The 24,064-nt window shown below is 48.9% G+C and overlaps 3 protein-coding genes across 5 annotated transcripts in view; 2 read left to right on the plus strand and 1 right to left on the minus strand.

The window, feature by feature from the left end:
- Window positions 1-1,757: 1,757 nt before the first annotated feature.
- On the plus strand, window positions 1,758-5,439 carry PABPN1L (PABPN1 like, cytoplasmic). 2 transcript variants are annotated; one of them, XM_052686269.1, is made up of 8 exons: window positions 1,758-1,851; window positions 2,308-2,482; window positions 2,937-3,063; window positions 3,459-3,523; window positions 3,672-3,778; window positions 3,989-4,076; window positions 4,168-4,313; window positions 4,429-5,439. In XM_052686269.1, exons 1-8 carry the CDS (start codon window positions 1,832-1,834, stop codon window positions 4,466-4,468), a joined length of 768 nt encoding a protein of 255 aa, XP_052542229.1. In that variant the 5' UTR covers window positions 1,758-1,831; the 3' UTR covers window positions 4,469-5,439. The 2 variants fall into 2 exon arrangements, with proteins under 2 accessions (XP_052542229.1, XP_052542230.1); XM_052686270.1 differs by having other exon boundaries at window positions 2,955-3,063.
- A 1,103-nt stretch (window positions 5,440-6,542) lies between these two features.
- Window positions 6,543-9,149, minus strand: TRAPPC2L (trafficking protein particle complex subunit 2L). Its single transcript, XM_052686274.1, has 5 exons — window positions 9,042-9,149; window positions 8,420-8,592; window positions 7,580-7,667; window positions 7,388-7,467; window positions 6,543-6,722 (listed from the first exon to the last, which is right to left on the minus strand). The coding sequence occupies exons 1-5, from the start codon at window positions 9,072-9,074 to the stop codon at window positions 6,677-6,679; spliced, it is 420 nt and encodes a 139-aa protein (XP_052542234.1). The 5' UTR covers window positions 9,075-9,149; the 3' UTR covers window positions 6,543-6,676.
- GALNS (galactosamine (N-acetyl)-6-sulfatase) overlaps window positions 9,048-24,064 on the plus strand; it is a 43,081-nt gene continuing 28,064 nt past the window's right edge. For both annotated transcript variants that reach the window (XM_052686251.1, XM_052686250.1), the window contains exons 1-9: window positions 9,048-9,294; window positions 12,721-12,844; window positions 14,034-14,108; window positions 15,095-15,197; window positions 17,996-18,139; window positions 19,751-19,817; window positions 19,951-20,078; window positions 21,104-21,243; window positions 22,386-22,489. In XM_052686251.1, coding sequence (XP_052542211.1) covers window positions 9,061-9,294; window positions 12,721-12,844; window positions 14,034-14,108; window positions 15,095-15,197; window positions 17,996-18,139; window positions 19,751-19,817; window positions 19,951-20,078; window positions 21,104-21,243; window positions 22,386-22,489 — 1,119 coding nt within the window. In that variant the 5' untranslated portion in view covers window positions 9,048-9,060. The remainder of the gene's footprint in view (window positions 9,295-12,720; window positions 12,845-14,033; window positions 14,109-15,094; window positions 15,198-17,995; window positions 18,140-19,750; window positions 19,818-19,950; window positions 20,079-21,103; window positions 21,244-22,385; window positions 22,490-24,064) is intronic.

Genomic DNA, 24,064 nt, shown 5'->3' on the forward strand with positions numbered 1-24,064 from the left:
TTTTTCTTACGTTTCCTGAGAAGAGGTAATATATAAGAGTCTTGCGGGTGCTCCCACTGGGGCCGCCTGCTCCCTGGGTGTCCGTCCCCCCCCCGACCCCGTGTGCCCCCTCCCCACCCTGCGCCGGGGCTCTGCCTCTCTACCTCCGCCTCGCCGGGAAACAGCGGACGGGAGCATTTACACAGAGTCTGCTCTCGTTTCCACTCCTTTTCTGATTTGCTTTTTTTTTTTTTTTTTTTTAATTATCATTTTCTAATTATTTTTTTTTTCCTGTGGGTTTTTTTATTTTTTTTTTATTTTTTTATTATTTTTTTTTTTTTTTAAACAATAAAAATACCCTAACGAACCTTGCATCGAAACCAAAAGCCGAGGGAGGGAGGGAGGGGAGGGGAGGGGACGAGGGAGGGGAGGGGATGGGCGGTGCGGACGTCCAAACCAGAATGACAGCTTTAAAGTGTGATATTTCCCAAATATAACAATGCTGGGAGGACGGCGGCCGCGGGGGTGGTGGAGCAGCTTCTGTAGGGTTCTGCTCCAAAGCGGTGCTGGGATGTGCGTGGGGACAGGGAAGCGTGCCCCATGCGATGCCTTGGTTGTGTCCTTTGGTGGCTTTGTGGCACCCAGGAGGTGGCAGATGGCTGTGCCATGTGGTCCCGGTGCAACTGCACGGCCTGGGGACATCGTGGGTGCTGCTTGGGGATGCAGGGTGCCCTGTGCCACCTCACGTCCGTGCAGCCACCTGCTCCCATTTTGGGTGTCGCGGCTGTAGTGAGGCTCATGGCATGGGGACATCCCTCCCGAGGTCCCTGACCCCACGGGATGGCAGAGCTGTGCTTTGGGGTGCAAGAGTGGGCACAACAATGCCTCATCCCAGCCCCCAGCACTGCACCGGGACCGTGCACCCCCCACCCGAAAACCCATATGAAACCAAAGTGCTGCCTCCCAGCAATGCTTCCAGGACCCCAAACCTCCCCGGGCAGCCCCCAGCGGTGTCACCACCACCCCTAGCTCTTATCCTCAGAGCATCCCCTGCTCCTCACCTGGCTTTGGGGATGGGACATCATCCACAGCAGCTCTCCTCGGGGACCCCTCTGACGCCAGCCAAAGGCACAGCACCGGGAGGGTTGTGTCGTGCTGCTGTCCCCCCCGCCCCAGCAGTTCTGCACCAGCCATGGGGATGGGGACAGCGGGGGTCCCCAGGGCTGGGGGGCTGAGGGCAGAGCTCTGGTAGTGGTTTTGGGGCCAGCACAGAGAGATGACTTGGTAGGACTTTCCTTCGGCATGCTGTCCCTCCCCCCACCTCGTGCTGTTCCCCGCTTTCTCTTCGTGTACTGTATGTTCGATCTGTGAAAGATGTAAACTTTATGATTCAGGTTCTGTCTGTTCTTATCTCTGTATCTGTGTAATAAAAAGATGATTTAATATCAACCCGAGGTCTCCGCAGCCTGGGTGTGTGCCGGCTGCCTTGCACCCTCTGCCCCCAGTCTGGGGGGGGGTCGGGAATTCCCGTGAGCATCACAGCTGGGGACACCGCTTGCTGTTCCCTACTCTCTGCATGACGATACCCTCTGCCCTCCCTCTGGGCGGCCGGAAGAGCAGCGGGGCGGAGCGGACCTCGCCCAGACGCGAGGCATTGGCCGACGCCGGGTCTCGAACTCGCGTCTCCCAGGGCCGAGCCAGGGCCGGGTCCGCCTTCCGCCCTGCCAGCAGAGGGCGGGGCCGTGCTGTGATTGGCTGCTGATGTGTGAAAGCGGCGCTCCGGCGGGAAAGGCGCACGTGGCGGTGGCGGATCGGCGTGCGGCGCTGCTTTGCTGTGCGCGGAGCAGGCGGCATGTTTGCGGGCAAGGCCAGGTGGGTCTGCGGGGTGGACGTGGGATACAGCTGGTGCGGGGCGCTGAGAGGCCCTGTGCTCTCAGGGCTGAGGGTTTGTCCCTGAGTTGGGAAGCTGTGAGCTTGCTCTGGTCGGGTTGGGGCAGCGTGTCTTGCTGCTTTCTCTGTTTGTCCTCTGCTGCGCTGCCACCCGTGAGGCTGGTGCTTGGTCCTGGCATTTTGGCTCAAAGGAAGCTCCCTTCTGCAGTTTTCTGAGCTGAGCAGTGCCTGTGAACCGGAGAGCTCTCAGTAGAGCTTATTGCTGCAGCGGTGGGGTTTTGTTGCAAGCAAACCTGCAGAATCGAGAGCAAACAGCTTTGGAGGTGGTTGCTTTTCCTTCTGCTGAAAGTACCCTACAAGCTGTGCCTGGTTAACATCCTGCTTTTGTTTCTGCGTTAAATGGCTTTGTTGAGTTACTTCTCACCCTGTTTTGCCCAGTCCTCTCTTCTTGGACTCTTCTGGGATCTGGTGGCAGGACCCAGCATCCATAGCAGCAGGGGAGGCGTCCTGGGACGTGCCGGAGGTGGCAGCTCTGCAGAAGGCTGCGGATGATGGCTCAGACCACAGCCAACCGGAGGAGGACAGCTTGGAGGAGCTGGGTGTGCAGGACCCTGTGAGTGTCTGGCTGAATGTAGGATCAGTTTTCCCCTTTTCTATAAGGAAATAGGAAGCCTCCTACATCTCTCTTTAAGTGCTTCAGAAAATTAAGAGTGATTTTTGGGCTCCTGTTGTTAAAATCCCTGAGCTGAGAAGCAGGAAATTGAATAGTCACTCTCCTGCTGTTTGCCTTTCCCTGTTCAGATGTCTGCTTGGCTGGGCTGCAGTCAGTAGCTCCTGCTCACCACTAGCTTCAATCTCTGGTTCTCTCTGGCATTTCTGCTTCTGGGACACCTCTGCTGCAGCACTGCTTTGTGGGCAAGCACAAGGAAGGAAATGTTTTTCTCACTAGTGGAGCTGAGAGCTGAACTCCCTTTACTTGAGGCTGTTGTCCCCTGTCCCTAGCCTGGGAGCCCATTGCTTCAGCACAAGGTGGGGAGTGGGTCTGTAGCACGTGCTGCTTGCACAAGCTGTGGTTTGAGTTCCAGGAGCTGGAGGCCATCAAAGCCAGAGTGCGGGAGATGGAGGAGGAGGATAAGAGGCTGAAGGAGCTGCAGCTGGAGGCTGAGAACTGCCTCCTCATGGGCTCAGAGGCAGGTATGGGCTGTCCCTGGGTTCTGCTGTGCTCCCCAGGGTCGTGGGGTGTCAGTGGGGCTGAGGCGTACTGCTGTGCCCCTATGGGCAGCCCCACACCAGCTGGGACCAGGCAGCTGACATGGGGGAGGGAGAGGGTGCCAGGCACAGCACGCTGCTGTCACGTGTTTTATCCACCTCCCACCTTTGCAAGTTGAGATGCAGTAGATTAATTAATTTCAATGAGGTAATTGAGTTGAGCGCCTTCAGGTGCTGTGAAGAAATTGCCTTGTGTTATTCTTATGCAGAGAGAGATGGGGCAACAGGTGGAGGAGGAGGCTGAAGTGTGGGGCTGGGGATGCCCAGCCTCTCACCCTCTGCAGGGCTCCTCTGGGACAGCACAGCTTCCATCTTTGCAGGTCTGTTCCAGAGGACGACCGAGGGGAAGGTGGAGGTTGACCAACGGTCCATCTATGTGGGCAATGTAAGTGAAGGCTGTGGAACAGAGCCCAGCCTGCTGCTCCTCGTCTGGCAGATGTGTGCCGTGATCCCCAGCAAGGGGACCTGGCCACTGCCCTGCAAGAGGCTTGGCTGCTCCCAAACCCGATGGAACACGAGGGCTGTGGCTGCAGGTGGACTACGGGGGAACGGCAGAGGAGCTGGAATCTCACTTCAACAGCTGTGGCCGGATCAACCGTGTGACCATCCTCTGTGACAAGTTCTCAGGGCATCCCAAAGGGTCAGTGCTGGGTGCATCCTGTGACACTGTAGGAACAGAGCTTTTGCTTCCTTTATAAAAAAAAAAAAAAAAAAGGCAAGGCATGGCTTGAGTGTTTGCAAAGGCAGGGATTTATTGTCCACTGTGGGGGCTGGCTGTGCCTTGGGGGGGGGATGCTGCTGTCCCTGGCGCTGGCAGCATCCCCAGTGCTTTGCTCCCTGTTCTTTGAAGGTATGCATACATTGAGTTTGAGCAGAAGAGCTCTGTGAAGGCGGCGGTGGAGTTGGACGAGAGCATATTCAGGGGCCGTGTCATTAAGGTCAGAGCTGGGCAAAGCCCCGGACCACATCCATCCATCCATCCCAGCCCCTACAACGCAGAGCTGGTGCTGAGCCCCCACTGCCTTCCAGGTGCTGCCCAAGAGGACCAACATGCCTGGCATCAGCAGCACCGACCGTGGCGGCCGCCGGGGCCGCTTCCAAGGCCGGGGAGGGCTGATCCCACGCTGGGGGTACTATGGGGGACAGCCCCTGAGGCTGCGGGGGAGGACATACAGGTGAGAGGTGCTGCGTTTGGCTGGTGGGGCTGAGCGGGTGGCTGTGCTTTCAGGCTGCTGATGCCTGGTGCTGAGCAATGCCCCCGAGCTCCAGCGTGGTTCTGTTCTTGCCTAGGGGTCGGGCCAGGCTGCTGCCTTGGTATTTCCCGTATTAGAAAGGAAGACTGCGCTGCCCTGGAGGTGCCGATGGGACCGAAGAGATGGGATTGGAGAGATTTAAAAACAAACAAACAAAAAAATGCCTACCCGAGCCAAAAAAAAAAAAAAAAAAAAGATTAATTTTAAAATGCCATCTGCTGCCCTGAGGATTACTGGTGGCAGCTGAGTGCTGTGCAGCTGGAGCTGGGCGCGAGGGGGGAGACTGGATCTGCTCTGTTGGCATCCCAGGAGCCATCTCCTTATCTTAGGGCTTGTTTTTAAAGGGAAGGCTTTGTGTTAAAGAAGGCAGGCTGGGAGACCACCATCGCAACTGTGAAGATCTGCACTGCAATCTGTTTTATTATGTGATTCTCACGCTGATCTTTCAGGATCCTTGGTTAGGATTCTTTTCGCCCAGATGAACTGGCTCCTAAAGCAGCTTTTCACAGCTCGGGGCACTGCCAGACTAAAAATCCCACTGAGTTTTGTTTTCCTTAGGACTTCAGGATATATAGATGTATATTTTAAAGCTCGGGGCCTTACCTCTTGTGTTGGTTTTGCACTTTGTCCAGCGTGGGCTGTGCTGCTGAGGCTGGCCTTGGTTTCCCTGTCTGAGAGACCCTTGGGCTCAGGCTACAAAACTGGCTTCTGCAAGGGCTCTGAGCTTTCCTTTAGTAGCTTTGTCAATTAGAGAGGCTTAATTTTTAATAAAAACTACTTTGGAGTGTCTGGATTGCTTTGTGCTGAGTTGAGGGATAGGAAATGCAGAACTCTTGTCTCTGTGAGTGAGAGGAGTGAAGACTTTTATAGGAAACTTTCAGCATAGCAGTGTACAGCTGTGCCTTGTTTAGATGGTGGGAGAGGCTCAGATGCTTTCATCTCCTTATTTGACAGCTTCTTGTTGATTAAATGTATTTGAGTTCTGTCTGAGAAGGTAATGTAAATGTCACTTATTTTTAAAATAAATGATCCTGCTGTGTGAACTTCATCTGCAGTGAGACCGTGCTGGCTGTGTGCTGATGCTCTGCACTGACCTGGCTCTCTCCAGGTTTCCTGTGTCTCTTGGAACTGTTGGGTTTTTTTTTTCCCCCCTTGCATTTCTAACTGGCCAGGTGCTTTTCTAGTCTTTTATATAGAAATAGCTGCTCTTGGTTTGGTACTCTTTAATGAGGACAGCTTGGAGCCGCAGGGGGAGGAGATGCTAATAGATTAGTTTGGGATGAGGCAGGCAGCTGTGCAATCCTGATGTCTTAATCTCCTGGCACGGATTTATCCCAGCTGCGCTACCTGTGCTCCCTGACCTGCACCACAAATACTGCTGTGTGCACCAACCCTGTTTCAGTGAGCTGCAAAGCTTTAATAGCAAATACTGTCAAATCCCAGTCACCTCTGCATCTGCCTCGGAAGGCAAGACGAGTGCAGGACTCGAGCAGGTTCAAGGTGCTGTTTGGGGCCAGCTGTTCGCTGTCTGCCAGTGTTCTCAAGTACGTCAGCACTGGCTGTGGTTGCAGAGACCTGGAGCCTTCAGCTGGCTTGTGCTGTTTTCTCTTTCCAAGACCTACTGGAGTAAGTACACATAGATCTGAGCTTTCCCAGTAAGGAAAAACAGGGTAAGGAGACCAAGTATGTTTGAAACAAGCATTGCTTCTCACATTCCTGACGCAGAAGCAAAGGGGGCTGGCAAACAGCAAAGGGGCTGCTGCTGCTGCTGCTGCTGTGCTCCTTTGCATCAGAGGAAATGCTCTCAAGCACCAGCACTTGTGAGGAGCAGTGTCACTATCTGTGCCTCTCAGCTGACTGAAATCTGGGCTGACCCTAATAATAATCATCTCTTAGCTGTCTCTTGTGCAGCTGTGCTCACTCTAATCACAAGCACAGTGGGAACTGCTGTCTTTCCACAAAGCCTGTTTTCTACAGAAGCATCTGAGCTGCAGAGGAGCACAGCTGCGTGCTTTTCTGCAGGGAACAAAGCTCATCTGATGCTGCTGACCTTCCTGAAGGAAGAGCTCTTGCATGCTATCTGAAGGCTGGAGAGAAGCAGAACAGGGACTTCTGTGCTGTGTAAGGTTTGCAGGAATAGAGGCACATGCAGAGCTTGCAGGTGTCAGGTTTATTTTACATAGACTGAAAATATTACACAATGAAACCAATATATACATCATGCTGTAGGCACACTCCTGCACACAGGGAATGTTCTCAATGCCTGGATCAGACTGGGCAGAGCCTCAGCACACCTGCATCATCATGGAGTTCACCATGTTATCAAAAGCCCTAGGGAAGGAAATAACACAGCATTAAAGGAAGCTGCTAGTTCTGCACACCACATCTCTAAACAATACCAGTAGCTAGCAGTGCTTCTTATTGGCTAATGAGCTGGCTTTCCTCAGGCTGAATGCATGGTTTCACTCTAGCTACAGCATGTTCTTTTGAGTGAATAATGGCTTTAATTAAGCTGAAGTAAGGACAGGTCTTCTCCTGGCCAAGTTTTCTTGCCTAGGCAATAGCAATTCACATTATTCACGTTTCCTGGGAAATTTGAGTTTAGAAGTAGAGAGCAGTAGCCCTCACAAGAGGAGTTGTGTGCGGTGAGGATCCTTATTCAAGGAGAAACCCTGGGCAACTGCAGTTGTTTGTTCTGTGTAACCTCTCTACGTACCTGCAGGGAATTTCTTCTATCCCAAAGACTCCTCTTTCCTGAATCAAGGTTTCTAACACCAGTGCTGAGGTGGGGGAGAGAGAGTTCAATTGAACTTCTCAAGGGGCTATGGAGAGTTTCCAGCTATGTGGTAATGACCCAAAGACAACACAGCTGTTTTCCATCTAAGGGGTTACAGCACGTAGATCTGAACTGGCCAAGCACAGGGATTCCATGCCTGGTCCTGCTGCATCGCAGATGCAAGTCCCAGAAAGATGACAAAGGTGCTCAGTCCACTCACCTGGAATGGATACGGTCTCCTGGGTTATAAAAGGGGTTGCACATTATGTCTGTGTAGGAATTATGCAGCTTTCGGAACATCTGAAAAGGGATTGTGGTTTAATTAATCTCTTTTTGCTTCTCAGCACCTTACGAATCAGCAGAAGCAGAAGGAACACTGATGTAGCAAATGGTGCTGACTTCCTGCACTTACACTGCGGATCTCGTTGTCCCGAAGTGCTGTGTTTGAAGAATCCACCACCATGACAAACTTCACCTTCGAGTTTGTCACGTAGCCATATCTGTGCAGCTGTTAAGGAACGTGTTATGGAGGCCAGCAAAGCAACTCAAACAAGGCTGGAACGCACACAAACAAAAAAGCTGAGAAAATACTGTGTTCTTACTGCACTCAGCACGTAACTAGAACTAGATGAGGTAAGAGACATCAGGTTGCTCCCCCTTCTCCCTGATGCTGCCACTTTTGGTAACTCCAGATCAAGCTCGCTCCTGTTCTGGCCAGCAATGCATGCCTTGCACTTCAGAAGCAGTCTCCCATTAGCTGCTTTGGGTTTCTTCTTAAGAGCTGTTTCAATGACCCACCTCATCTATTGTCATTTGGCAGGCTGCAGTCAGAGACCTGGAGATCCTCTAATATCATTGTGATCTGGAACTCCAAAAATCAATGACCGGTTTATGAAAACCCAGAAATCAGGTCTGTTAGAGCAGATGACCTCCATGTGCAGGATTCAGACAAAAAGCCAGACAATGCTCAGAAGGTCAACTCTGTGACTCAAAAACATTGGGACAGCTGCTGAACTGAACAAGGGACTGAACCCAATCCTTTGTGTGATAAACTGGGTTGCAAACAAGTCTGTGCTTCTTCTGCTAATGACTTTAATGTGGCACCAAGTGGGAAGAGGGGTTTCCCATACAGAGCCCCTTGCAAGGAAGGTTATTAAATACACTTGGATACAATTGTAGTGGATGTCAAATACCAACACCTGCGAAGATGTGATTGCAGGGTGACCACACCTCTGAGACATTACAAAGATACACTTTGTAGTCTTCAGTTGGGTAGAGGAGCCCTAAATAGAGCTCCCTCTGATCTACCATAGCCTTGCCCATGGCAGAGATCTTCTCATCCACGACATCCAGGGAAGTGTGCACAGTGTAGTGGAACTTGAGCTCATTTTCTGTGGGAACACTCCGGATGTAGAGGGGGTAGTTCTGTGGACAGTGACAAATCATGCCAATGTGGACAGATTCTGCTCCTGTAATCAATGGCTAACACTACTGGAGTGCTTTCACATTAATCCTGTCTTGCACCCAAAGCCAGCCCGCCCCTTTTACCTCCCACAGCACCTGCAGAACAGACCTGTCTCCATACGCAGCTGCACACTTGCACAGACAGCACCCACAGCACTCCCACATCAGATCTCCCTTTTACTTGGGTCTGTCCCCACGGCCCTGCAGGAAAGCCCCTGTCCCAGCAGCGGATCTGGGGCCATCTCTCTCCAGGGTCCTCCCCTCCCCCGTGTCTCTGCCCGCCCCTCTCACCCTTGCTCCTGACCCACAACGCCAGCCCGAGTCCCCGCCCTGCGCACGCCCCTTTACCCGCACCTTGTTCCCCTCCACCCCCCCCAGGACCCCTCACGCGGTCCCGGCCTCGCCCCCACCTCCTTGGCGATCACGGCGATGCACACCGCCATCTTGTCCCCGCCTCCTTTCCGCCTGTATCACGTGCCGGGGGAGGGGGGGGGGAGAGAGAGAGAGAGAGAGGGAAGCGATCACGTGACGCGGTCACGTGAGGTGCTGCCGGCGCGCATGGCGGCGGTTGCCATGGCGAGAGCGGTGCTGGTGCCGCTGTGGCTGTGCTGGGCCGTGGGCTGCGCCGCGCCGCCCAACGTGGTGCTGCTGCTGATGGACGACGTGAGTGCGGGCTGGGACGCCTGGGGGGGCACCTGGGCCTGGCGGACGTTCCATATGTCCCATCATCCCATGAGGCTGGTGTCACCCAGCAGGGGCCTACTGTGGGCCTGCTGGGCTGGGCGGCGCGTGGGGCAGAGCGGCTGTGGTGCTGGGGGTGGCAGTGAGGGGACAGGGAGCAGCAGGGAGAAGCTGCGGGGTGAGCAGGGCCCTGCTGGGCAGGCTGTGAGTCTCGGTTGGTGGAGGGTGGGGCCCTCAGGAGCCCTCAGATTCCCTCTGGTCTCTGGGGAATTGGGTTGGGAGGCTCAGGAGTTCGGCAGGGCTGTGGGCTGAGCCCCAGCTTGCTCGTGTGTGTCCTGTGATACAAGGTTGGGGTTTTTGAACAGGTTCAGCAGGTTGGCGCCTTCACCCTGCTGCTGGCTGGTTCTGGATATTCTCTTCAAGCATTTATAAAGGGCTGTGAATGGGACGGATGGGATTTGTGTTTTGAGAGCACCTTGCACGTTTAGCGGGTGTGGTGGTGGGCTGGGGTTGGGCTGGATGAGCTTAGCAGTATTTTCCAACCTCAGTGACCTTGTGAACTGTTTGCTTCCTGATGTTCTGTCTGGCCACTACTTCAGAGCAGGTCTCTCCCCAGTGCATGCAAAATGAGGTCGTTTTGTATCCAGGTCTGCATGTGGTCCCAGGTGAACCTCCAGGTCCAGCTGTTTGCTGCATCTATTCCCTCTGTCACTTGAGCAGCGCGTGTGGGACAGCACGTGGGTAGGGGCTGTGTCATGACTCGTGGTCAGAGGCCTTGGGCACAGTGAATCAGGCACTGCTTGGGGGTTGGTGTGATGGTCTGGAAAAGTTTGAGTGAAGTTTGTGACTACTTACTGTGAGAGCTCTCACAGTAACTCACAGGGAGTTGATTTCTTTTTCAAGGAAAATAGCCCTTGGTAGGACAAGGGAATGGTTTTAAAGTGAGACAGGGGAGGTTTATGTTAGATTTTAGGAGGAAGTTTTTCAGCCAGAGGGTGGTGAGGCACTGGCACAGGTTGCCCAAGGAGGCTGTGGATGCCCCATCCCTGCAGGCATTCAAGGCCAGGCTGGATGTGGCTCTGGGCAGCCTGGGCTGCTGGTTGGTGACCTGCACACAGCAGGGGGTTGGAACTGGATGAGCACTGTGCTCCTTTGCAACCCAGGCCATTCTATGATTCTGTGATTCTATGATTCCAGTCCTTTTGAGATTTTCTGTAAAAGTGGAAACAATTTGCAGGTTTTTCTTTGTTCCTTATTTGTGGATTTCCTGCTGAAAACAAATGAGACTTCTCAGGTCTATAATGTCAAGCCTGAGTATAGGTATTTTGGAAGTGGCGCTTACACACATGCCACGTTATCTAGAAGCTAGTCACCTTATCAGCTTGTTCCTAATGACTGAGTGATTAACTCCACTATCCTTGGAAGAAGAGCACATTCATTAACTGGTAAGTGTTGGAAGGTGGGATGTTTTTGGTTTCTCCCAGCACTGATGGAATTATTGCTAAGTAAAGGCTTGGCTTTCTAACCTACACAAATAATTGTGTGTACCTTCCACTACCAGAGATGGATGCAGAGGCCAGCAGCACCGAGTAAGGTGCAGCCTCAAGCATAGGCAGACTCTGATACCTTGAAGGAAATGTTTTAGAAACTCAAATGTTCCTCCTGAAGAGCTGAATAGAAAGAAAACTCAAGTCGTTAAACAGCAGATATGACCCCGGGCTCAGTAAATCACAGATACAGAAGTGCATTTGTTCTCAGTGCAGGCTTGAGTTGCTGCCATCGTCCTGCTTTGCTTCTCCTCTTCCTTTCCTGTCATCCTTCAGATGTGCTTGGATAGAAGTGCATTGTGTGCTGTGCTAGGCTCCTCAGAAAGCTGCTGAGGGTGGGTATGATGTGACTCAAAGCCTGCTGGGCTTCCTTCTCCCTCTTCAACCTGCCTGTCTTGCCATTGTTCTAGCGTTTCCGTGCTCTTGTATGAAATGATTACTTTTTTAATGGCCAGTTTAGCCACTGGCAGTCTATCTTAATTTTCCATTCAGGAGTATTTCCCCCCAAGCAGGGATTTGTAATGTTCAAATGGAAGCTGTGTGGGACAGCAGTGATCCCGTTCTGGAAGTGTTGGTGCAGCAGAAGATGCAGCGAGGCACAGATCCTGACTGGAGTTTCTGTGAACTGTTGGTTTATTTATCTGCTGTTCATTACAAATGCATCTCTGTTGTTGTGTTTTTTTTCCTTTGATCCTTTGGCTACTTCTGTGTCCCTGTGTGTGAGTCAGAGCAACTCAGCATTCTTCTTTCTTTCGTGATGGTAGAGACAGTGTTGGACTGGGGGCTGATCTGCTGAGTCCATTTCAGCCCCACACCCTGGTGTTTGGTGGGGCCGTTTAATTGCTCTTTGCTGAGAGTTCAGCAGCCTGCTCTGCAGCTCTCCAACGCTTCCCTTTTCCAAACCACACTGCTGCAGTGTGAATGGCAGACTCTCAGGTGGGACCAGACAGATGGCTTTCTAAGGATGGAGATGCATTACGCCCTCTGTATTAGTTGCTCACCTGATACACATCTGTATTAGAGAAAGCTATTGCCTTTTTTAAAGCACTATATAATCTCTAGCAACCACGGCGCCTAATTGCTCATTAAGTTGTTCCCTTCCAGAACCTTCTGTTTTAAGTCACTTTTATTTGTGTTATTACCAGTAATAGTTTTCAGCAGTGAACGCAGACAGCATGACGGTAATTTTACAGCTCTCCTGGATGGGGACTTTGCAGCCCCACTGTGCAGGGAGGAAGGCACAGACCCAAACCCCCATTGCAAATAAGCAGGCTGACATATGATGCCTCTGGCAGGTTTCCCTTCAGAGCTTGCTTTTAAAACAAACATTTTCCTGCAGCACTGGTTTCTGCTTTTGAATTCAGACCTTTTCTTTGCCTTAATAGTTGTGTGTGCATAGATGGAGCAGACTGAGATGCAGGGGTCAAAGATGCTCAGCCGAGGGCTGGACAGCTTGGCTTGCAGCTGTGTACCAGCACTGAGTGCATGCTGTGTGATGTCCTCCCTGCTATGTGTGTGCTTGCCAGTCTCCAGGCTCTGAAGTGAGAGTGAAGACATGAGGGCTCCTGACCTCCTTCTGCTACAAGTGTTTTCATGTCCTCTTGATCACAAGCAAGTCGTTTCACCCCGTGTGTGCCTCAGTTTCTCATTTTCAGTGGAAGCTGTGATAGTTCCCAGCTTCGCAGGGCTGGCGAGGATCAGTTTTATCACGGCTGTGAAGTGCTCCCTGAGCAGGGAGATGAGCTCTATAAAGGTTTAGGAAGGAAGGGATAAAAACAAAAGTTTTATGTGAGCCCAGCAGCATTGTCATCTGTGGAAGGGTAGAAGTACTTTCACGTCTTGCGGTGTGTTCTTCTTGCAGATGGGTTGGGGTGATTTGGGAGCTTTTGGAGAGCCTTCTAAGGAAACTCCTAACCTAGACCAGATGGCTGCAGAAGGGATGCTTTTCCTGGATTTTTATGCTGCCAGCCCCCTCTGTTCCCCATGTAAGTAAACCTGAGCTTTAAACTAGCACATAAGAACGCCACCTTCTGAGATTGGGATGTGTGCCAGCATCTGACATGAGCTAGCAACCAAACCAGTGATTACCCTCAGGGCAGAGTTTAGATTTGTTGCTTTGATCTTATCTGTTGCTTCCTTTTTATTTATGTTTTGATTGCAAACCCTTCAGTCTTAAGTTCTTTCAAAGCTGTATTTTAGTGTTCAGATCAGTTCAGCTAAAGGACTTCATAAAGTATTCTGGTTTAGCATTCTAGACTCATTTTTGTTCTTATTTTGGGGCAAGCAGGCGAAGCAGTATCTAAATTGCTGCTGAACAAAAGAAGTGTGCAGTTTGTCTGATTCCACTGGGTTGGGTGAGACTTTTGTGCAAGGAATGGCAGCATGCTGTGTCCTGCATCCCCTTGCTGACCCTGATGTCCAGCACGGTTACTGGGGAAGAGACAGGAGAGAAACATTGGAGTTTGAGTGAGAAAGGTTATTTATTTATAATCCTTCTTGTTTGTTTTCTATGCAATTCCCCCCCAGCTTTACTAGCAGACAAGAACTGAAACAGAAATGAGGAACAGGGCCTCTCTGTTTGGATTCTCCTTTAGGAAATCATTTGTCAGTGTGCTCATGGCTGTCCTTTCTCAGAAGAGGCACTTAGAATACAGCAAAGTCTCACTAAGTCCAGTGGTACTTCAGCACGTGTTTAAACATCTATTTAAATGTTCCCTGAGTCAGGACCTGGCTTTTATTGCCAAAGCTGGGCAGTTTCTTTTAGTTTACTGTTTATGACTTTTGTCCAGGCTTAGCCTTAAGCTGAGTTTGTGGTAGGATTTCCTCTTAAATACCAATGCCAGGTATTCCTTCTGTAATTGCTGAGATAGGAGGGCTGCTGTGCTTACTGTTGGAATGAATAGCTTTTCAGCAGTGGGTAAACTATCTTAATAGAGGGGCCACGTTTTAATCAAGCTTGACCTGGAGTAGCTCTAATGGTGTTGCATAGAAACGTGGCTATCTGCATGGCCCAGTGAGGAGAGGATTGCTCCAAATGTGGCTGACCCCAGTAACTGGCTGTGCCTGAACACCAACGTGCTTTGGTCATCATGCTGTCCTCAGCCTGAACGTGGTAATGCTGGGTGTGAGCACACGGTGCACCTGCCATGGAATGACTTGTGTTTGTTTCTGCAGCACGGGCAGCGCTGCTGACGGGTCGCCTCCCGGTCAGGAATGGTTTTTACACAACAAATGCACACGCCAGAAACGGTACGGCCTTCATTCCTGCTTCCTTTTCTGATTCCTTTCTCTGCTTTGCAGGAAGTTTCGCTTTGCACAAAGGCTTGCCATGGTTATCTTCTCTTAAGGGCCTTCCATGGTAACACAAATAGATTACCAGGTTAATAAGTGTGAGATTATTTCCTCCTCATCAAGCAGAAAGCACTCTCCTTTGAGGAGGCACAAGCAAGGCTGGCTGTTCTGCTTGTTTCTGCTGGCTGAGAAGTGTTTCCTCTGGGCAGTGGAATTGGTGCCTGGTTAAACAGTGGGGCTGTGTGTTAACACCCAGAGCCAAGCACAGGCTGCTCACCTTGCATTCGGTGTGGCTTTTACAACTCCTTCAGGAAGGGCCATCTTGTAGCCCTGTTGTGCCTGTGCTGCTTCAAAGAGTAGCCATGCATGGTGTCTCTGGGTTGATTTTGGTTCCAGAGTCACAGATGCTGTGTGAGGCCAACAGGCAGCAGCTACTTGTCAGTTCATGCAGTATCAGCCAGCATGCACCAGAGTCACACCTTGTATCCTCAAGGGCCACAGAGGGAAATGCTGTTTCCTTCAGCTCCTGTGGTCGGAGCCAATCTATCCTTTGATTTAGGAAAGGAAACCCCTTCATTTTAGGCGACGTACAGCAGGTTTGCAGAAGTAAAGGCAACTCTACTGGACACCTGAAGCATCTGTTTTCTGTTTGATCCTCACTCCCTTCTGCCCCTTTCCTTTCTCTTTCAGCTTCTTTCTGCAATGGCAGCCCCCCTTATTTTTTTGTTGGAGAGGAGTTCTCTCTTTACTTGAGGGATTATTTGCTAAATCAACTTGCCCCCTTCATCTCTTGCTCTGGGAAGACTTCCAAGGAGTGATAGTGCTGGAAGTTCAAACTAACTGCTCTTTCTGATCCAGTAATAATACTTCTAATGATGGGTGGCTGTGAGCTGTTTGCTGTCATAATTGTAAGAGTCAGTAAGGTTTGTGTTTGTTTTGCACAGCATACACACCGCAGGATATAGTGGGAGGAATTCAAGATTCTGAAATACTGCTTCCAGAGCTGCTGAAGAAAGCTGGCTACACCAACAAGATCGTTGGCAAATGGTAAACTTCTTAAGATCTCTTCCTTTGAGACTTCTAGGTGTGTGTTTGTGTCGTGAAGGAGCAGCAGGACAACCTGAATCGGAGGAGAAAGGCATCTGAGCTTCAAAACAGGCTGCCTTTCCAAATCTGTGGTGGATCCTCTGTCCTGCTGTGATCAATTTCCGAATTGAGTGTTAGCATTACAACTACATACATACATCTGTACACATACATAAACCCTGCAGCTCTCTGTGCTCTCATCCGTGTACCACACGACTTAATTACATCAAGAAGTGCCAAGATGTTCTGTTGGAGCTTGCCTTCGGCTCCTACGTGCTTTTTATCTTTGTCCCCTGCTCTAAGTTGCTCTTTTTTTTTAGTAGACTGAGTTGTGCAAGCTTTTTTGGGAGGCCGGGGAGGGGAGAAGTGTATGGTACAGAAATAGAGATGCAGATGCTTGAAGATGAGTGGATTGAAACCAGAGCCACGCTGAAGCCTGTTCACTTAGCGTAGGAGATGAGGGTGGTGGGGAGGGACTTGGCCAGGGCAGCTGATACTACCAGGTGTTCTAAAAGAGCCAGAGATCTGATCCGGCGCTCTCTTCACGTTGTGCTTTGGCTTTGTTGACTTTCAAGGGAGTACAGCAAAATCTTAGCAGGTGTTTCGTAATGTCTGTGAAGAACCAGGAAGGAAAAGCCTGAGAGGTGTTGTGTTCAAACACGGGCTGTGGAATGAATGGTGTGAGAGTTGAAACTGGTGTGTTTGTTAACATTCAAGTTTCGAGCGTGCTTGTGGGCTCTGATGGAATCCCACAGGGCCTGGAGATCTCTGATCACAATTTGGAACAGTGCTGTAATAAATAAATGTATAAATAGCAGCTTCAGAACCACACAGACCCCAGCCAAGTACTGCTTGGTTAACAGAGTAATTGTTAATGAAGAGACTTCAGACAAGATTAGCGCTGGGGGGGGGATGCTGTTTAGAACAGTGATGGGATACATTCTCCTTAACAGTTTTGCTAACAAGTTAGAGGAGAGCAAGACTGGTTTGCAGTTGGATTCAGTGGTACTGCTGAAATTGGAGAGAAAGCAAACTAACCAAAGACAGTGAATTATTTATCATCACGGATCCAAACGGCAGAGTGGCCGTGAAGAATCGGCTCAGTGGGCTGAATGCAATGCGCTGCAGTTCAGTGCTAATAAATGCAAATTCATACACCCAGGGAAAAGAAATAAACAACCCAGATACAGATTGGTTCCAGGCAGTTATTTGGAAAACAGCAGATCTGGAAGGACCTGCAGCTGTTAGCACGAAGCAGGCTAAATACCAACGTGCAGTGCACCATCATTACACATCCAGGAGCTGTTGTACCACAGAGGATTGGGAATGGCACTGTGCACCAGCACTCTGGCATTTGTGAGCATCACCTGCTTTGTAGAAGGGTGTTTGGAGGGGAAAATAAAAGGTGTAATGCAGTAGTTCAATTGGACTTTCATTATAGTCCCTGTAGGATTTCAGGGCTTTTAGAGGTTTTGAAGCTTTCCAGTGGATTTTATATCCTTTAAACATCCCTTTTAAAACTTCTCAGGGTAACGGCGAGTTCCACAGTTTAATTGGATGTTTGCAAGTCAAGTATCTCCCATGAACACTTCAGAATTTGTTGCATTTCGTTAAATGTCCTCCTTTTTTGTGTGTGTGATGTGAAAGGGAGAGAACAGTCCACCTTCTGCATCTCAGTGATTATTTTGTGCCTCCTTCATGTCTCTTCTTTTCCTTTTCAAGTTCTCTTGGGTCTCAGAGCAAAATGTTTTCTCGTGTCACCTGTTATTCCCCAGGAGCAGCTTTGTAGCACTTACACATAGAAGAGGAAAGGGGAGAGTCTTGTGTTGGAGGCTTGCAGTTTTAGTTACATCACTGAGATACTCTCATAGCTGGTGTGATGATTATTTTATGCTGCAACTCATTTTGGAATAGCTCAAAATGACACTGTGGATCACTTTATTCCAGGTAGTGCATTTTATGTCCCTTATGTTCAGGAAACGTGCAGAGAGGGATGGCACAAACGGACAGGTTGCAGATGCAGACTGGTGAGCAGAAGCTGGAATGATTAAATAAACATTTAGGTACAAAGATCTCCTTCAGAGATTGGGAGAGGATGGGCATTCTTTATCTTTGAGATGGAGAATTTGCAGTCAAGAAGCAGGAGATTAGAAAGGAGCTTTAGCTTGAATTTAGGGATGGAGAATTTTCGAGCAGAGTGGTAGAATGCAGCTGTCATCAGTGGTAGCTAAATAGGTTTTATGTTCACTTGTGCACGTCAAGAACTTGCTCTCATTTACATTCAGGTCTCTCTGTACCATTTTGGCAAAATAAAGACTCCATAAAAGGAATGTGAATGTCACAGTACATTTCATGAGCTTTGTTGTGTTTTTTTTTATAGCTCAGTGGTATAAAAGTGACTTGTTTTAGATCAGGATCCTTAAGCAAAACATCACGTGCATCTCTGCGGTGGCTTTGGGCACTGCAGCTCATCAGTGCAGATGGTCGGGGCAGCGTGAGAGAAGGCACCGATAGAAGGCAGTGGTGGAAAGCAGGGTGGGCAGTAGGCTGAAATGGGATATGTGTGAGCACTGGGATAACTGCATGGGTCCATTTGTGACAAGAAAGATCAAGACAGTGCTCTGCAGTTGTTTCTTTGATTAAAATGCTTGAAGTTTTTCTTCTTAGGCAAAGGCTGTTTGCTTGCATACCATTCTGGTGAGATTACAGTTTGCTCCAATGCAGTAGAATTTTAACTCATCTGTTTCTTTTGTTCCTAGGCATCTGGGTCACAGGCCCCAGTTCCACCCCTTGAAACATGGTTTTGATGAATGGTTTGGATCCCCAAACTGCCATTTTGGACCTTATGATAACAGAGCACTCCCAAATATCCCTGTGTACAGGGACTGGGAAATGATTGGCAGGTAATTCAGCTACTTGCCTGCCAGTTGCTTTCAAAAACATTACCTAGTTGCTGGGAATGTTCTTTTCCTTGCTCTCCCTGCTGATGTTTCTGTGTTGGAAGACAAGAGCTAGCACAGCAGACCGGTACCAGTGCAAAGGGGTTGGCAGAACCAGTAGCTGCTTCAGCATCAGGCAGAGTTGCAGGTCTGGCTGCATGGCCAGTAACGTGCAGGTACTTCACCCTGCATGGAGGAATGTCCTGCTTCAGCTGCGTTCTGAGATGCTTAGTGCTGAGGGCCTGTTTGCTCTGCAGCTCAGCAGCCTGCTGATGCAGAAAAGGTATTTGTGCAAGTTGGTGAAACACGTGAGCAGCAGATCAGAGCCCAGCCCAAGGCTGGCTTCATCTACCGTGCTCTGCAGTGAGTGTCTGCAGCAGTTACTTACAGAAGAAAACAGATGTGGAAAGCTCTGTCTTGTCCATCTTGCTGAATGGAAGACTGTGCTCAGGTCTTTAATTTAAATAGCTGCTGGCTTCACAGCCGTGAGCAAATCTGAGGTTGGCCAATATCCAAGCTGTGGATAGCGATTTCCATTGGAGTCAAGACAGAGAGAGGGAAAGCCTTGTGGGGAGGTGCACAAGGCAGACAGAAGCAAGGTATAGATTAACTGTCAGGAGCTCGGTGAAGTTCACATCTCAGAGACCTACTTCTGCAGCACCAGTGCTAGACTTGGCATGGTAGAGAACATTTAGTCCACTCTAAACACCTGAACTATCTTTTGCAGGAGTCCTGTCCCCCTCAGCTCTACCTGACTGTCTAAATTTCAAACTCAAGCTCATTAAACATGAAGTTAGGTGCTTGATGGTGAAGATTAATAACAGCCCGAGTACCGAGGCCAGCCTGCAGGTTGCATGCAGACCAGCTGTGGATCACGGCTGCTCCGCAGCACCTCCCAGAGATGTTTGCTCATCCTGTTGCACCCAAAGGCTTCCTGTGATGATTTCATTCCATTGCTTCTCTTGGAAACTGCTTCCACTCAGTACTGAAAGGCTGCTTTCTTCCTCCTCGCCTTGCTTTGTAGTAACCTCTTCTCTGTTTGTGCAAGCGTGCAGTCTGCACCGTTTTTACTATTTGCTTTTGTGCCCGGTGTCGTCTCTTTTCACTCGCTGCTATTCTCATGAGGACTGCCACCTGCCCTTCTTTGCTGAATTGCTGTCTGCAGATAGTCAAGGACAACGTGTTTGGAGCAGCCCACGTTGTGATTCTGTGTCACTGAATGTTTTTGGGTACTGCTAAAAATATCGCTCGCATCCAGCAGCTCTCGACTGAAGGAGCAGTGCCATAAACTCATGATGTGTGCTACCCCATTCTCATAGCTCACAGTGAGCAATCAGTGGCTCAGGTTTGTCCAAATCTTGCAGTTGTCATTAGTTAGAATCTGGTCATTTCACTGCTGTCTACCGTAATTAGAAACATGATGACACTGCTTTTAATATCTGAACAGAGTTGGTGGGTGACCTAACTGAGGGTTCTACCTGCAGTCACCTGCTGTGTAACTAATGGCATGCGAAGCTTTCTTGTGCTGTGTATTCCTCTGGATTTATTCCTTTCGTTCTCTCTGATTCTTTATAGATACTATGAAGATTTCAAAATTGATCTGAAGACGGGTGAAGCCAACTTGACTCAGATTTACCTGCAGGTAGAGTTCATTTTAGTGCTGGTTTCTAACCCACAGTGACTTTATGGTTGTGGTTTTTGTCTTGTTTTTTTTTTGAAGAGACCTGGATGACAGAGGGTGATTCTGTTACATTCATTTTTATTGTTGCTTACAGGAAGCTCTCGATTTCATTAGCAAGCAGCAGGCCAGCCAGCAGCCGTTCTTTTTATACTGGGCAATCGATGCTACTCATGCTCCTGTTTATGCTTCCAAACATTTCCTGGGCACCAGTCAGAGAGGAAGGTGAGTCTTATTTTTGTGTGTTCTTTTTTTTTCCTTTCATTTTTTTTAAATTAATACCTCATGCTGGGGAAATGTTAAGCCTCAGTGATATTTATTATATCATAGTATCATAGTCATAGCATGGCCTGGCTTGAAAAGGACCGCAATGCTCATGTGGTTCCAACCCCCTGCTGTGTGCAGGTCACCAACCAGCAGCCCAGGCTGCCCAGAGCCACATCCAGCCTGGCCTTGAATGCCTGCAGGAATGGGGCATCCACAGCCTCCTTGGGCAACCTGTGCCAGTGCCTCACCACCCTCTGTGTACTTATATCCAGATACACAGATAGTTACTCAAAAGTATATGTGCTGAAGTACGTGAGCTTGTGTTAGTGAAGACTTTGCTTGGGTTGTTCTTTAACATTTTTGCTGTATTAGTGAATGAAGATCACACAACTAAAACAGGAGTGGGAAGCTTAAGCTCCTTTGCCAGTTGTGTGGGTAATGAAGTGCTGTATGTGGTGTTATGATTTCTGGAAAGCTTTTGTATGAATAGTGTCTGTTTTAAAGGCTTATTAATCAGAACAGCAAGTAGAAAAAAGCATGCTGTAAACACAGTTTACAGGAAGCAAGAGTAGCTCTGCAGCCACGATGAGCCTTGCTTCTCAGGGTGCAATTTCAAACCAATGTCCATAAGCAAAATGGAGTTATTAGCTTTAGGACTATGGCAAAGGGATATTGCCTGTGTCTGAGAACCTTGATGGCTAAGTGTTTATCAGTTCTAGTCTCTGTCCAGGAATGGCTCAGAGCTGAGCAGATTCTGACTCTTAATGTCCAAGAGGAGCAGCTCTGGGCAGGTGTGAGACGCAGGCTTTGCAGTGACACTGATGCAACTCTTATTGCAGTACCTGCTGCGTGAGGGAAGTGTTCCTTTTCCCAGCACAGGTTTAAACTGCGTTCGCTAAAAGCACTGTGGCTTTTCCCAGCATACTGTACTGTGTGAGTCTTCTGCTGCTGCCTTTAATGTTTTGCATCTACTTTTGCTTCAGATATGGGGATGCTGTGCGGGAAATTGATGACAGCGTTGGAAAAATCCTAAAACATCTTCAGAAGCTGGGTATCAGTGAGAACACTTTCGTGTTTTTCACCTCCGATAATGGGGCTGCTCTCATTTCAGCTCCTAAACAAGGTGAGCCTCAAATTAACAAAGCTGGACTGGGGTTGTGAACTTAAGGCTTATCTCTCCTCCTCCCCCCAGACATGGAGAAATCTGTACCTGGCAGTTTCCCTTATCCTCTTTGCAATTAGGTGTAGCCTCAGAGTTCACGGCGCTCACATTTAGAGTGAATTCTGCTGACATTTCTTCCTGCTGGGGCCATTGGAGGAGGTGTCCTTGGCTAGGTGGAATTTTTGCTGAACGCAGCATAGCTGGTCACCTGTATGCATCTCCACTTGGCACTGGCAGAGGTTGAGTATTTTTTAATGTATTTAGGCCCAAGCACAATACAGTTTTGTTCTCCATCTGCCAGATGTTGATAGGAGCATCTCAGTAATTACAGAGTTCAGGAGCCCCTTCTTCTTTAGCTCTCTTCAAAAATAGCAGGGGGAAAAACTATTTTTGTTTTCCTTTGTTTAAATGATTGTTTCTCCCGGAGTCATTGCAAATTGATTTTATAACCCATTCTCTTCTATTTGGAGGCAAACTGTCTGATGGTTATTAGACCACAGAGCAGGGAGTATCCTGAGCTCTGATGTCAGCCGAGCCGCTGTGTTTGACTTTGTGTGACCTGGAATCAGCCTGTTTGTTCTTCAGTAAGCTCTGCTGCAAGGCTGGGTTAAAAACCCAGGCATTCCTGCAAATCATTTGCTATCTGCCAGAGAGAACATTCAGGGAATGTATGATTACTTCTTTTGTTCTCATATCTGCATCTAATACTGCCCTGGTACTGTAACAGGTTGTGAGGAGAGCACTCTTGTGAAGGTGTGAGATTTCTTTAAGCTGCAAACAACAGTGAACATCCCTAAAGGGAAGGAAAATGCCTCAAAGTCTTTTCTGTGCTTTTTGTTCTTTGTTCAGTAGGTTGCAAGCAGTGTTTAGCTGTCTGGTTCTCTCTGAACTGAAAGGATGCTCCTAAAGTTTATCATAAAGGGATTTAAAGCAACAACGACAACAACAAAAATCAACTCTGGACGTATTGTTTGAAAGAAGGATTCGTGCAGAAATAGAAATTTGTTTAAAAGTAGCCTCCAAATTTCAATTTGGTTGACCGTGTCCCTCTGCTGTATGATATTGGCACTTTGGGGGGTTTGTGACTTCGTTTCTTTCTCTAGGAGGAAGCAATGGTCCTTTTCTCTGTGGCAAACAAACCACCTTTGAAGGTGGCATGAGAGAGCCAGCTATTGCTTGGTGGCCTGGACATATACCTGCAGGAGGTGTGAGTATCTCTTCCAGCTCTGATCGGTTCTGTGTGGACTGAAGTGAATGGAATGGGCTTGGGGTCAGACTTGTAGCATTTCAGCCCTGACAGCTGTCTAAATAAGGAGCTGCTGGCTGCTTCTACAGCGTTCATTATTGCAAATTTGCAGCTGCTGTGCCTGTGATCAGCACTTCTGGGAAGCACCAAGTATTCTGGCCTTTTAGTCTTCATAGTTGAAACCCTTTACTCTTGGACCACAGTCATTTTAGTGGGTTACCTCTTTGAGCAAATTGGAGTACAAACACACACTTTGACATCCCAGTCTAGAGCATGAACGTGTTGCCTATGCACGCTCTCTGCACTTCAAAGTGCCAAGTGATTTGACCCTCGCAGCTCCCGCTTTGGTGTGTGATGAAAGTTCCACTCAGGGAGGTCTGGATATCAGAATATTGCTCCTGTCTGCCTGTACACAAATTCAGATACCATCACTTCAAAATAATCCTCTGGTGACACTGCCAGCCTCTCTTGTCCCAGTTCTCATTAAAGAAAGATGCAATCAATTCTTCTGCAGGCAGGGTTCTTAGTAAATAATACAGATTCCCTCCCCTTTGTGAGCATCTCTTATCCCTGAAGAAAGTGATATTTCATTAACTGGGCACTGAGCTTAAAACTGCAAACTATTCATAAATACAACATTTTTTGAAGTTGCATTCCTTTTTGAGTGGCTTAATTGAGTCAGGATAATGATAATTTACTGTTTGCATTTAGGAGGGTGCCATCAGATATCTCAGATCCGCAGCTGAGGGCAGAAGGGTAGTTTGGTTTCATCATTTTTAAGGAATTCACAAAACCTACTTGGGATGTTTTATTATTATTTTTCTAATTTGAAATGAAAGCAGCCTTTTTGTTTAAATTTAAACATTTCCATAAAGTCTTTCCAAGCCAAGTACAACAGCCTGGGGCTAGCATAGGAGAACATGAGACCGAAGCTGACTGTTTTGTTTTCCATGTCCAAGCTGAATAACGTGCTAAAAGTAAACATGCATTATAAATGGGAACAAGTAAATACTGAATTTAAAAATTCTTTCCATTGTAGTAACTCCAGTGATAATTAGGAACACAAGCAGAGAAATCTGGAGGCCTGTTCATTCTCTGAGCGTAACGTGCTGGTACCACGCTCCCAGCGGTGGCACTGTGTATGCAGGGGAGCTTTCTGTGGTCAGAAGCAGTCTGTGTAGCCTGGTGTGATGCGTGGCTTCCTTCCTGAGGTTACAGCTGAAGCTGTGCGAATGTCTGTGAGCAGGCATTTCAGTGCAGGGTTAATGTGGCTGCCTGCACACGCGGGTGGACCAGCTGACGTTGTACTGCGGTGCTCTGCAAGCTGAAGGCTGTGCTTCAGGTGCGTTGGCAGGTGTGTGCCCAAAACCCCCTCCTGCACCACGGTTGATATCATCCTTGGCACTTAAGCACGTGCTTAAATCCAAATTCTCCTTAAGCTGGGCTCCAGTCTGGGGCTGTCGGCCAGATGCCTGTGCTTGCAGGTGTTACAACTTCACTTGGGCGCCCTGGGAAGCCTGTTCTGAACAGTGTGCT

Source organism: Tympanuchus pallidicinctus, unplaced genomic scaffold (assembly GCF_026119805.1).
Source record: "Tympanuchus pallidicinctus isolate F22 unplaced genomic scaffold, pur_lepc_1.0 scaffold22, whole genome shotgun sequence".
NCBI lineage: Eukaryota > Metazoa > Chordata > Aves > Galliformes > Phasianidae > Tympanuchus > Tympanuchus pallidicinctus.